Genomic DNA, 14,202 nt, shown 5'->3' on the forward strand with positions numbered 1-14,202 from the left:
CCCTCTCTATAGCTGTTAAGTAGCTCTAAATTTTTACCCTATAAAATATTATGTTAGTATGACCGTCCAAGAAATGACCATTTTGAGTATATATTGAATTAATTATTCTATTAGCAATTTTTTTTTTTAAACAGAAATTTGAAAATTCCTGAGTCTGAAAATGTCCCAATTTTCTCTGATAACTCAACCCTCTTCTCAAATCAATTGATCTTTTAGACCCCTAGAATAATAAGCTTTTAAATGCTTTAAATGTTTCACTACCACCTACTACAAATAATGCGGATGATAGCGACAATGTCCCTTATAATAAGCATGTGGTCATTAAGTAATTCATTTAATTGGTTTAGCGAATGAATGTAGAATGTGTACATTCATCTTTTCAAAAGCTTTGTCTCTTTGTGTTTCAGCTAAGACCATTAACTATAACAATAATAACAATTTCTTCATTGAAATTTGTGACTGCACCGATGCCTGCAGTATTCAAGCACGCAAGTTAAGAAAAGCTCAGTTCGTATTGTATGCATTTATTTTTCAAAAAGGTTACAAAAATGATACTACAAATAAAATTACCCAGGAAAAAAATGCAGCACTGGGGCTAATGCTCAGTCATATATCAGTCACCTAAAGATTATCCAGGAAGAGTTTTTTTTCCTTTTGAAATAACAGTTCATATAACAGATTATGTAAGTTTGATACTTTTAAATAAGATACAGACATATATATGGTCTATACTGCAAAAATATTACCCAATTTGCTCCCAAAACATACTACAATATCAGTCATTTAGACTTGTGTCCTCACAGTTTTGCTTTCCACTCACAAAATAACTCCACTGGCCCAGATGGCTTACTTAATTAATTGGTCCCTTCTGTGACCCTACTTTTGACAGTTTACATCTATAATAAAAAATTATATTTAGTAAACTGACTAAATGAAACAAACAAAAACAGTATAATTCACATTGATAAAACAGTTAAACACAGTAGTCAACTGACATGTACCTTCTTTGGTATAAACGTGCTCTAGTTTTATTTTTCACAATTGTTCCACTGTAGCCAAACCAGCTTGGCTACACAAGTAAAAATATTGAAATGTATATTTGCATGCATTCTCCATTTTATAAGCTTGATTGTGGTTTTCTCCCAGATTCTTAATCCAAAGTAATGAGAATCAAGTGTGCAATTAACTATACACTAGTGATTTGCTTATTACAGCCTATCCAGTTCGACCCAGGCTACTGCCCTCTGTTGGCTGTCGATGGCTTTGTGTATGGCTGCCAGCAGCTCATCGGTGCAGCTCCAGATGCTGGGCTCCAAGGTGTAATAGAGCAAGGGCAGTGTCTCTAGCTGCAACTCCTCAGCCTGGCAGACTTCCTCCATTACAATGTCCTCCCCACACCGTGGAAAAAATTTCCTATTTCAAATGTTGGAGGAAAACAGCTAAGGACATACGATAGTATGCAATGCACATAGCATTATGTAAAAAACTGATTTATGTGTGGTCAATCTGGACACATCTAAATGACGTTCCGGTGTGTATACAGTGTAGTACTGAATTTATTGTACCGTACGGACAAAAATCACTGTGCACCTACCTCAGCTTCTTATGTTTTTTGTTCTTCGGGCGGATATGGATGACAATTGGGTAAATCCCCTGTCTCAGCAAGCCCTCAATACTGGGCAGACCCAGCTCCAGTAGACAGTGCTTGTCCTAGACATTAAGGAAAAGGGAGATTTCGATAATACTTGACAATGTACATAGGTATGAGGGATGACTGATTTTACATAAAACCATCCATCTTAATTGTTCCTGAAGGAGGCATTGTTTGAACGACTTTGGGTTGCGATTTTCAGATGATTACAATTGATGGGGTGCAGTTTAGCCATAGCAAGAAGTCAACAATGTGTTTGTGGATCAATAAGTTTAATCTTAGGAGCAAAACGACAACAAGGATGCATTTTTTCTTATTACCTGGCTAATCACATCCTGTATTGACTTCAGCCTTATCCCCAGAGCCTCCTCTGGACTACAGGAATCCAACAAGAACACATTCTTATCTCGTGTCTCTGAAGCTTGTATCGGCTCTGCAAACCACAAGAAACACGTCATGCGAATTTTAAAATGAAGAAACATTGACCTTTTGTTCATATTGAATTTGTCAGTATAAATTTATGTGCAGCATACATACCTGGTGGGCAAGTGTTGAAGTTCAAACCAGACTCTGCTGGTTGCAGCAGTCTTTCTATGAGACCACGTGAGAGAAGAGAAGGGGAAAAGATGACTGGCCGTTTTGTCTGAACCTGCACTGGCTGCACTAAGCTGTACGGGATCAAGTGCTCCTCATGACCTGAGGGGACAGATACACGTGTGCATACATTAATTAACGCACAGGCTGTTTTGCTTCAAATAAAAAAAGTTGCATTCTGGGAACAGTATGGCTCACTCTTACGCTTGCTGAGTGTGTAAAGGACTTGTGTGGAAAAAATCCCACGGCCACTGGGGCCCACTGCCTTAACCAGTCGTACGCAGCCAGACGATTTCTTCAAGAACTAAATGTGGAAGAAATGGAGGAAATTTTATCATTTAGTGAAGTTTACTTTGGTGAGCAGTTCTGTAATAGTTTGGGTGAGAGGTTGAGCAATTGGGTCAACGGTTCGTGTAATGTCCATATGAGCAGGCATACCACCTTCCTTTTGAAGTCCTTTTGCTCAAGGGCCATTTCTCTCAGCCTTACAAGTAACAACTGTTGTGCCCTGTGATGGAAAAATTGTGTAATTCACATTATTTCTACTCATGAAATATGTGATCATACTTGTTTTGCAGAGCTGGTGGGAAAATCTTCATTAGCCAGAAATGAAATACAGACTAAATTAATAGAGTCTAATTACATTCTGATTTGCATACCTGTTGTAGTTGGGCATTGTCCCTTCCTGCAGGGGCTTAGCTGTCTGTGGTTCTACAAGGGAGCAGAGCCAATGGTATTTCCCTCTGTACCTTGTGTCTGTGACATGTATAATGTCATTGCAGGACACAGTCAGTGATGCCGGGTCACTGTTGGGCTCAATATTGAGATTGACACGCACATAGAAGGAGTCAGCCCCAGTGAAAGTCTGCGACGATATTTGGGAGCACAGCTTTGAGTATGCTGATGACAAGAACGAGAGGATGGAGATAGCTCAGTTTGTAACGTTTCTGACAAAAACTGGTAGAACTTTATGTCTGTTCATTTATCTGTCAGCTAACAAACTCACTCTCTGGATTACTCTGGTGTTTCAGTGTTGAAGGCTCTGTCCACCACTGCAGGGAAAAGTGCGCTACCTCAGCAGTGCACTGGGCTAGCAGGACACTGCCCCCGCCAAATAGTACCCGCTCCAGCTGGACACCAGAAAAGAAAAGGGAATATTGTGTTACAGATTTGCGTTCCGATACTTTTGAAAATGTCTTATTTCTAATTTCATGTCCACACTAAATGAGCATTTGTTCAAAAGTGCATGCATTTGAGCTGACACCTGCCTTCCAGGTGGTATATTTTCATTGACACATGATTTATTTCCCACAGAGACACACACCTCCAGCAGCTCACTGCCCTCCTTCAGTCCACATTGTTCTGCTGGGGAGCCAGCTCTCACATGGCTCACAAAGATCCCTGTTCGGTTTCCTCCGACGATTGTGATATCATCCGCTAGACTGGCTCTTCCATGTTTAGGTAAGATGGGGGGACTTGAAGAGGGGGAGCAGGGTGACATCCTAAGAAATGGCACAAGATGGCCAACAATGTGGCATATATATTTGGCATATTAAATCATTAAGATTTTATAAAAAATAATAATTTAAATTATTATTATTATATACAATAAATAACATCTTGGTTCAAGATTGAGGCTTCAGGAGATAACATGCTAGTGTCATTCCCTGATGTTTTTAGAAGAACGCAAGTTCAAGTCAATGCTTTAAAGTAGCACCTGGGAGCACTTTGACTGGGTTGGTGTGAAGACACTGCCGGCAGGTTGACCAGATCAAGGGGGAAGGGATGAGAGTGTAGGGAGTTCCAAGAATTGCACAAAGAAGGTTCGGCAAGCTGACCTAAAAATACACCACAGAGCCTCAGAACTTATGTACGCTATATGTGAGGAAAGCAAAACCTGAATAATCCAACCTTGTTTTATTTCATTTTAATGCTCAATGGGCATGTGAGAAAATAATTTGAGAAATGAATTGTCCTTGTCCTGGCTGTAGTTCTGTTGCCTCATAGCGATGGGTTTGAACCCCCTTTCTGTGTGGAGTTTGCATGTTCTCCTTTTGCCAGCATGGGCAAAAGGAGAACATTTGGTGGATTTGTGATTCTAAGGTGTGACTTTAAGTGTACGTTGGCTTTGTGATAGACTGGCAACTTTCTGTACTCCACCCACATCCACTACAACCCTGTGAGGATAAGCAGTGTGGCTGATGTGTGGATTTTTCTCATCCTTTTGTTTGCAAGACAAAAACAATCATGGCAGTATTGTCATCAAATTTACCTGTGATATTGTCATTCTCGTCACTACCCCAGGAGTCCAAGTCAAACCTTTTCAGAACAGGAGAAAGGTTATATTAATCAAGCAAGTTATGGGGGAGAAATTAGTTCCAACAAGCCTGAGATACATAAGTGACATTTTGAGAGTTTGATTAGCTCACTCAGTGTTGACTCGTCGGTTTATGGAGTTCATACAAGGAGGGAAGGGGAAAGTAGACAGACGATTTATTTCCTTTTCATTGTCTTTTGCCTGATTGGAGAGGTAAATAAAAAGATTCTGATTTTGATTTGTTCTTTGTTGTGCATTTCATTCATTTAATAAACAAAGCTGTGTTGTTCATTACTCACTGATGACAGGAGAGACTCCTCTGAATTTGAACAAGAATCTGCGAAGGAGCAGAAGTATTGCTCAAATTTATCATCTAATTTGTGCATTAACATTTTTCTCTGCAAAACTCATGAATCATCTTTTGGTTGCCATTGCACATTACTTACCCTCAGCGTTTTCATTGGCTTGACCTCTAGATGGCATCTGTGGTACGTTAAATGGCACAGTAAGTTCACCTAAATCACAGCTGTACAGGTGCTAACATACATTAAGAGTTGCGTAAGACTGCATTAAAACATTTTGAAAATAAAAAGAGGCTCAGACTATGGCTGAAGAAATTTACATACCATTTACTGTTTGTACTTAGTTTGTCCAAAAGCTAAATTCCTTTCACAGTGTAAAAACATCACGAGGAAATTTATGTATGCCACCACAACACCTGTGCTGTGTGGAAATGATAATTTAAAGTAAAAAAGAAATAAAAAGTCGACGACATATAGCAACTACAACTGCTACAATTGAAAGCAGTACCTCACATCAACAACAAAAACTGAGATGACAGCGATTGTACTGCTATAATAACTGTGGCAGCCATGACATGCGAAACAGACCAGACCTTTCTCAGCACAGAGCGGCTGCCATTGGCCCGGGGGCTCAGGTCCAGGCCGAGGGAACAGCAGGGGCCATAGCACTGGTCCTCGCTGCACAGAGACAGGTGGGACTTGGGAGCAGACACAGGGAGTATGTATATTTGTTTAAAATGTGATAGCAGTGGAAAGAAGCCTCGTAACTTACTGTAGCCATACGTTAACTTACACAGTGCAGGCAGCTCTGCTCAATTTGTTCCTGGCTACGCTCCCTCTCTCTCTCCAGGTCCCTCTGCTGCTGCTCCAGGTTGGCCTGCAGCTCTGCAATGCGCTTCCGCAGGCGGTTCTTGTCCAGCAGACAGTCAGTATACTCCAACTGCAGGCTGTCTCGACTACGTAGGGCCTGGTTCAAAAGACGGAAAAAAGACATTGAAAGGATATTAGTCAGAGACATGTAAGAGCAACATATGCACAGCATACACGCTGCAAGTACTGTCAGAGACTGTGATGGGGACGGTGACACATTCACACTGACCTGGTCTCTCTCCTTTTCCAGTTCCATTATCTGGCTAAAATAGGACATGCTCCTCTTCTGCTCAGTGTCCCAGTCCAGTTGGAGAGTCCTTACCTTCAGCTGTAGCTGCTCACACTGCAACTCTAGCTGCAAACATAGAGTAATTCACCGCTAAAGTTTCTATTTACAAGCGGAAATCATGCTCATAGCATGATCACCATTAAAAAGGAAATAAAATCTTTTGATCAATGATTCAAAATAATGTTTAAGATAATGGGGGACAACTGTTCACCTTGTCCCTTTGCTCTTCACTGCTCTGTAGTTCTCCCTCTAGTCTGGAAATGATGTCACAGAGCTCCTGCCTTTGCTCTGAAGCTTCCCTGCGGTCCTGCTGCAGGATATCCATTAGAGCCTGATGTAAACAACAGCAAAAAGATTTTTACAACCAGAATTTACAGCTATAGAGACATCAACACTTGAGAAGAACGAATTAAAAACGAAAAGGTAACTGTAGCTGATCCTTATAAATATACCAGAGACACTTGTAAAGTTTATTTTAGCTGGTGTTACTGTAGAAATTAAAACATACACTGACTCCGGTTGCAGGAAACGAGCCCCTCATCAGAGTTTCTGTACTGACGGTTTTCTGAAACTCAGCATGTTGTGGTGGCTTGATCAGTAAAGCAGAACCATTCACTCCAGTGGGGAGCAAACTGGTTCTTCTGGCTAGCATAGTTTTCTCTGAAGGATTGACTGTCTGCTCCTCTGCCTCTGTCAACCTGGACTTCAGCTCTTCTACCTGCAAAGAGATAGAGAATCAGCCATGACGAGCTTCAAAAATAATGGCCTTTACTTTTCTATACCTGCCATTTGTTGTGCTGCTGTAGGAATCCAGTGTCATGGCTCATGTGTGTATTAACAATAAAATATTTTGATACACTCCAGATATACATCGTCTGTGAGAACAGTGAAAATGCCATGCAACTGCTTATGAACCGTCTTTAAACAATAAGATGAGCCACAAACATTTGGCATCCAGATTATTCAAACCTCAATGGTATGACCGACATGTTGCAACAGAGTATAAATGAAAGGAAGACAAAGCTGATAACATCTACACAACTGATAGGAAGTGCTTATTTGCAGTTGCAGGCCTCCTGTACCAGTTTTAATTGAACTGATTTGGATTGTTTTTCCTAACCCTAACCCCATCGCACCACGATACCAAACATTAAATCACCCTTTCTCTCAACATGTCTGTCAAAACTTTCAGAAGTTATTCAAATAGAGAACACTCACAGACATATTCTAATAGCTCTGCCTATTTCTATAGCGCAGAGGTGTCCACATCTGGTCCTGGAGGACCACTGTCCTGCATGTTTTAGATGAGTGACTGCTGGTCAGACTTCAACAGAGCTTTAGGACGAGCTGATCATTTGAATCAGGTGTGTAGGAGCAGGGTGACATCCAAAGCATGCAGGACAGTGGCCCTCCAGGACCGGATTTGGACACCTCTGCTATAGAGTGATTGATTTTACCCTAATTCAGATTTTCATGTCAAGTAAAATGTGAGCACACAAACTGATGGGCTTGTGACGATGAGATCACTATTGTGTCACCAGAGAATTCCCCATTTTGCAGCAACTGTACAAAAGGTTTTAGATTGTGAGTATCACGTGACGTGTTTGGAAGAATACAGTGACTGACTCATGCTCTCATTTCCTTCTTAACAATGAAGGAGCTATGGCTTCAGTGAAGTTCTCAGGCCATAGTTGATACCAGGCTGCAATTGTAAAAACCTCAACTTGCAATTTCTTTGACTTTTCTGACATGAATCAAGTTTAAATAAACATAAAACCTTGATGCTTCTCATAACCGACCCACCTGCCTCAGTAGTTCCCTCTCTCGGGCGGAGGCTTTGCCCTGCTCCTCCAAGGCCCTGGAGTACTTCACAGCCTGTTCCAAGTGTCTGTCCTTCAGCTTTCCTAGCTCTCGACTTGCTGACTCACAGTCCTGACGCAGCCTTGAGATAACAAATCATGCAGTGGACACATTCTTGTCACATCGTTCATTCTTGCATTAGACAATATCAGTTATTGATTTGTGCATTTTACAGCCTTCTCCAAAGGGAAATAGCAGGACACGAGGGGAGCAAACTAATCTATCTGGAAAAGACAGTCTAACCTCTCAAGCTGCAGTCGGTTGTGACGCAAGTCCTGTGCTTTACGTTCCGCACGGCTACGTTCCTCCTCTGCCACCCGGCAGCGCTGAGACATGCGTCGCTCACACATGCGACTGTTTCGAAGCTGCCCCCTCAGTTTACGTACCTCCAGCAGCAGAAACTGGGTCAAGCCCTCTGGACCTTCCTCATCTTTGGAGGGAAAGAGACAAGCAGAGGTTATAAGGTTACAGATGCAACTGGTCAGTATATGAAGATCAGCCTCCCAAAATCTGCCACCACAACACAACCTCAGTCAGTTTACTTGTATCTCTTATGCTCCCATGCTTTCTCTCTTATCTTTTACTAAAGACCATTAGTGGTAATTGACCCACAGCCCATTATTATCTGTGTTTGTTTAACATGCCCTACAGTCATTTTGAGTATCATAATAACAAAGGATTTTATTTACATTCACATTTGAATGTCGTATCACTTTGTATATTTATGATGGAGGAACCATGCACAGAACTTTCTATCTAGACGCTTTGCAAACATAAATAGGACCAAGTCATTTTTCATCTCAAGAATTGAGCTCGAAAACTTAGAGAAACAATGGGTCTTTTGAGTCTGACATTGAATGCAGCAATATCATTATCATAGTTAGCATTAATAAAGTATTTTATCATTTAACATGGATTTTCAAGGCGGAATCAGCTTCAGGCACAAAAATGCTCACACCGCAGTATCACTACCCCTCTCCTTGATCTCCATACCTGAGAGTCAACTCATCCTCCCTGCAGGTCTTATCAGAGAAATTTTTCACCGGACATTCTTCCTGAAGTTTTAGTTTTTTGTTGAAGCTGGGTTGATTTTTAACTGTATCTCCCTTGTAATTCATTCTGTCACAGATCAATATACAGAAATCCCTGCTTACCCAGTATGAGGGAGCATCGCTGTGTGGGCTGCTGTCCAGTCAGCTGTGTGTACTGCTCTGGGTGATAAAACTCCAACGCCTCCATGAAGGCTTGAAGGCCTCGCTGGCCTTGGCCTCGCAGAATGTCCAGCAGACGACCTTTTACCCAGAAGAGAAACACTTCCTGAGAATTAGTGTAACCATGTTAAACGAGACACACAATGTTTAAAAGAAAAGCACTGAACTGATCTGCACTCATGTCAACAGTTACATAAACAATCACTAGTTGAGCCACAACTTTGATGTGACTGCTATGAACCCTTCTAGTTGTGCAGGTATGTCAAACATGATAAATGCATGACCTAACTCACTGGCAAAGGAACAGGAATATTCGATCAGTTTGGACCAGGTGCTCGGGTTCATCTGGTCTTTTCTTGTGACATCTCCTCTTCATCTTTATCGACTCTCATCCTTCTTGTTCCGTCCCTGTCTGCCTTTGCACTCCCCTTTACTTAGCAACGTCTTTCATCTTACCCTCAGTGGTCCCTGCCTGTTGGCCTTACTGCACTATTTATGACTGTGCAGTCATTCACACGTAATGTTTATTCTCTGGAAGTTTTACAAAAGAACTGTGTGGATTCTACTGGGCTATGAGTTTTACAAAGAGAATCAGAAATAATTGAATAATCCCTGGAGAGATATTCTGCTAATTTAAAGCTTCTAAATGTTGTAAGATCGCAGATTGGTTTTCTTTCCTCCAGGCAACTGTTTGTATCAATTTATCTCAGTAAAACAAAAAATATATTTGCTGAACTAAACCTGCATCAAAAAAATTTACACAACATTTGATAAGGTTTATTGTCTCTCTTCTCACTTGGATTTCCTGGTATGCGCTGGTTTAAATGATACCAAGTTAATGAACAGCAATTCCTTATTGTGGTGTAAACATAAAATCTTTTGGCAAGTTCTGGAACCTTTTTTTCTGTCGTTTTAAAAAAGCTTATGATGTTTAATTGCAGTAGGCATCAAAAATTGAAATGTGAATCACTAAATCTAAATATGTTCGGGATAAACGAGGTATCTGAGCGCTGTCCACTGCTGCTACTACTGACCATGTGAGTACATGGGTCAGCTGCATTAGCTGGATGATTCATCTTACGACAGTAATTCACTACTTTTTCTCACCAGCTTTGGAGATGCGCAGTGGGTACTGTGTGGAATTGAGCACCTCGTCTTCATCCTCTTCATCAATGACCTTACACTGCCGCAGGTACGGGGTGAGTTTGGCCGGGTTGAGTATACGTGTGAGCTTGTGTCGCACTCCTTCCACCCGATCCCACAGTTCCTCACAGCGCTCCTCTGTCCAGCAGGGAGGAGAGTCCCCCTCTTCCACCAAATCTGTGATCCCTGGAATTGGCCAAAAGTTTTTCAGTTCAAGTGAGTGATAGTATTTCTTGAAAAAAATTACTGTACATTGAAAATACAGTACAGGCCAAAAGTTTGGACACACCTTCTCATTCAAATGAATATAAAAGTGTGTCCAAACCTTTGGCCTGTACTGTAATTGGACAGTATTGTATATGTTATTTTCCCATCTTTTATTATCTCTCTCACTTCACATTAGAGGTCAGATTTAGACAATATCCAGTCCTTGACTTAATATTGTCGTCCCCTGGAATTTGTTTTTGTCTCTCAGCACTTATCTGTGTCTCTGCTACCACACGCAATCAAAACTGGATCATCTAAGATCCAATCGCAGTCTTTCCTCTTTTAACACAAAGATAAGGCATCAAAATCTTAATGTGAGCTACCTTTGTGAACAATTTTTGAAATTCCCCTATCTATGAGATTTTGCTACATGGTAATCCTTTTCATCTAGCATTGAGTGAGCAGCTTTTTAATAGAAACCTTCTTATGGATGCAGTGATTATTGAGCTGGTTTGCTGCATAGTGAAGGCAAGAGATCTAATACACCTTACTAGAGACCATCTCAGGCATGCTGAGGGGAACTGGCTCCCAACAAAATCAGAGTCTGACAGACCAGCATTTAACTTGACGCTTCTGTTAAATCTGGCATACCTTAGTTCAAAGCCAATAAATGTTTATATGATTGAACAGGAACTGTTTTTTTAAAATCAGCGTGGTTTAGCGTAACAGCTGAAGTGACTCAACCTAACTGTTGTAGAACAAAGGGTCTGCTGCTATGGGGATCATAAACTTGTGGGAGAGACACTTTGAGGGTCAGAGCCTCAGAACACAGGAATGAAAATACTGATGTGAGTCATTTTGCAGGCCTAAAAACACACCAGGGCACCGCAGACAAAGGCTTTCTCAGCCCCATTCACTGAACACTGGCGAAACACAGCGAAAGTGAATAAACCTGCCACTCCAGGGGTTTGTTAAGAACTCACAGAGTAATAAAAACACAATTGAATATTCTATTATCAGTGGTGTAAAGAAGGCAAAACATTTGTTAGATTTTAAAATCCAGCAAGTGCTATAGCAACACAATCACTGCAAAGCTGTGTTGATCTAGAGGCAGAATCCGACATCTCCTCTTTTGTTTGTTTAAGAAATGTAGTGAGTGCAAAATTCACGAAAAGGTTCACAAGTTTCTGAATGCGAACACATGACTTTGGGCTCATGAAGCCAGTAATCAGCACTTGTCTGTACAATATAGTCTATACTATACTATAACACAATGTTGAGGAGATTACACTGAAAGCAAATCCCATATAAATATATACCTGTAGAGCCTCTTTGCTGTTGTTTAGAAATGCTGGTGCCGTGACTGAGCATGTGTTGCTTTGTGGAGCTGATGGCATCTAACTGAGCTAATGTGCAGGTTGGGGCAGGTCAGGAATCTCTGTCAATGCTCTCAAACTGACTATTGAGACTTTGGTCTGATGTGATTACCACTCCTCCAGATTACACTCAGTGTGGTAAAACAAAAAACCCTAATATTTTCGTCAGTCCAATTCAAACCACAGCTAAAACTGTGAAAATAAATAAATAAATAAATAAAGCTTAGTTCACATTCGAAGAAAATAAAAAAAAGGGGAAAAAAATGACAACAACTAACAAACATCTGCTGATGAACTGACACGTTTCCATTTTAAAATGAAAGAAGGTTATTGTTATGGTTTTGCCTTCTTTTATTTTGGAGGATTCTGTGGCACCAGCAAAAAAATGTAGTAAAATAAATAGATCGTATTAGACAAATGTACAAGTGACATCGGTCCAGTGGATACACAATCCATGGACATCAGCAAAGAGGATTCAACTTGATGTGGCTGATTACTGTATGAAAAGTGGAGCAGAAACCGAGGAGTAAAGGCTACAGGTTAAGATCAGACTCAGTGATGTAGACTGGTTAAATAAAAAATAAAAGCCACCCATTGATGCAGTATAGACAGAAAAAGCGCCAGAGCACGTACTGCAGGGATGTGGACTTACCGCTCATGTCCTCGGGCTTCAGATGGTGTAATGAGGGTGACACCGGGCAGGTAAACTCATCCCACAGCACACTCAGCTCCTCCACCCCCAGACACAAATAACCAGCCTATCGGCAGGAAAACGTTTCCCCTTTGTACCTTTCGCTCAAATGGTGAGCACATACAATTGAGTTTTTGGCACTAGATGGCGCATCCAGCCAAAGAGTCTCCCTGTAAAGCTGTCGCCCAAAATCTGAGTTGGAACGATTATCCCGTTAATATGGCTGAATATCCATCAGTGTGAGTAAAAACGCACATGATCCCAGAGAAGACTGTCTGGTCAAAGTGTGCGTTTTATAGTAGAGCATTTGTCACTTTCTTGTCTCACAGAATATGACTCATTAACACAGTGACTCACTTTACAGAACCTTCACTGCAACTGGGAGTAAAAAATAACTTCTTTAAAACTACAGGGCTGAAAGCTGAGTGTTTTCTGCCCTGGAGGACAGCAGCTTAGTCACCAGTGCTGCAGGGGAAACCTGAGCCACCCCTTACAGAAAAAAAAACCAAAACACATTTTCACGGTTACTGTGTTATTGTGTTTCCAGATGATACCATGGAAATAATAGGATATTACACTGAAGTCTAATGAGTCCACCTGACTGATACTGTTTGAGTGAGACTCAGCACATGCCAACCTGCTTCAGCAGTAAAAACATTTGCTCAAACAGGCTTCTTGCAAATAACAGCCTAGGCAACTTGTGTCAAACTCCAAATCCTTTGGCAGCAGGTGAAAAACTTGAAGGTGTTTGGAGCATCAAATGAAATACAAGGGGGGATAAAACTAATGGAACCATGAAGAGCAGAGAGTTTTTCCTGGCATGTGGGCCACACATCTAAGGCTACTCTCTGTCTCTAGACCCTTGTGAGCTAACTGTTTGGGGTCTTTGTGCCGCTGCTGCACGTCACTGCAAGTGTTAGTGACATTTTTATGTGACATAATCCCTGAAAGATGTTCAGTTATCACATAAGAGTGTAACAAATGCAGTTGAGCAGTGTGTGGGGAGATGATTGTTATTCTCATTTACATAGAGCAAATCGAATAGGTCTTCTTCTCTGTTTTTGGTTATGACTGATAAGTTCATATCCTTGTCTGTTCTTTTGGTCCTTCTTCTATCATTCCGTTCTTGCAAGCTTTTTCCTCTCCCTGTTCTTCTTCAAAAAGAATTTTCCTTTCCATCTCTGTCTTCCTTGGTGCCTTTTGCTCTTGTCAGCTTTGTGCTTCTTCTTGAGACTGAACAATTCTTCTTCCAGCAGTCTGTGCAGACCTCAGTCAGCAGATGGGGGGGGGGGGGGGGGGTGATGAGCATTCCTGTTGTCTCTGAGGTGACAGTGACACAGAAGAGCCATTGACGGCAGCACTGGACTCCACAGTGTGCTCATGCTGGAATGCGTGATAGTGTCGCAATTTGGACAAACAGAAACAAACTGAGCAGAATTCCTTTCAGTTCCCTTTTGTGTTTAAGATGTTTTATTATGCTGTCCAAGCAGGTGTCAGCTTCAGCATCTACTTGAACAGGCTGATGATGAGCACTGTTACTGTTGTTTGGGATGGATGACCACACCAGCTGATTGGACTAGCACATCCCTGGAGATGTAGCTGAAAGATGTGTCCTGAACTACACAGAGCACAGCAGATATTTCATTGAACTGTGGCCTCAAGGCGACAGGAAGTAGATTAGACTGATAACC

At 41.3% G+C, this 14,202-nt stretch overlaps 1 protein-coding gene across 5 annotated transcripts; it reads right to left on the reverse strand.

Moving 5' to 3' along the window:
• Positions 1-514: 514 nt before the first annotated feature.
• On the reverse strand, positions 515-12,620 carry LOC115047946 (caspase recruitment domain-containing protein 10). Of its 5 annotated transcripts, none has more exons than XM_029509202.1 (24): positions 12,473-12,620; positions 10,202-10,423; positions 9,038-9,175; positions 8,127-8,313; positions 7,827-7,965; positions 6,532-6,741; positions 6,235-6,354; positions 5,964-6,089; positions 5,658-5,831; positions 5,458-5,562; positions 5,009-5,045; positions 4,862-4,899; positions 4,675-4,763; positions 4,518-4,564; positions 3,963-4,083; positions 3,570-3,747; positions 3,252-3,375; positions 2,905-3,145; positions 2,684-2,753; positions 2,444-2,549; positions 2,189-2,347; positions 1,972-2,084; positions 1,595-1,710; positions 515-1,413 (listed from the first exon to the last, which is right to left on the reverse strand). In XM_029509202.1, the coding sequence occupies exons 1-24, from the start codon at positions 12,477-12,479 to the stop codon at positions 1,209-1,211; spliced, it is 3,072 nt and encodes a 1,023-aa protein (XP_029365062.1). In that variant the 5' UTR covers positions 12,480-12,620; the 3' UTR covers positions 515-1,208. The 5 variants fall into 5 exon arrangements, with proteins under 5 accessions (XP_029365062.1, XP_029365059.1, XP_029365060.1 ...); XM_029509199.1 differs by lacking the exon at positions 12,473-12,620 and adding an exon at positions 11,764-11,828 and having other exon boundaries at positions 2,687-2,753; XM_029509200.1 differs by lacking the exon at positions 12,473-12,620 and adding an exon at positions 11,764-11,828 and having other exon boundaries at positions 2,450-2,549.
• Positions 12,621-14,202: the final 1,582 nt, after the last annotated feature.

This window comes from Echeneis naucrates, chromosome 8 (genome assembly GCF_900963305.1).
Source record: "Echeneis naucrates chromosome 8, fEcheNa1.1, whole genome shotgun sequence".
NCBI lineage: Eukaryota > Metazoa > Chordata > Actinopteri > Carangiformes > Echeneidae > Echeneis > Echeneis naucrates.

Coding starts and splice junctions, on each gene's coding strand:
- LOC115047946 (XM_029509198.1), bottom strand. CDS start 11,815: ATGCTCAGTCACGGCACCAGCATTTCTAAACAACAGCAAAGAGGCTCT. Junction 9,176..10,201: donor ACTGCGCATCTCCAAAGCTG/GTGAGAAAAAGT, acceptor TCTGGGTAAAAG/GTCGTCTGCTGGACATTCTG. Junction 1,414..1,594: donor AAAAAACATAAGAAGCTGAG/GTAGGTGCACAG, acceptor CATTTGAAATAG/GAAATTTTTTCCACGGTGTG.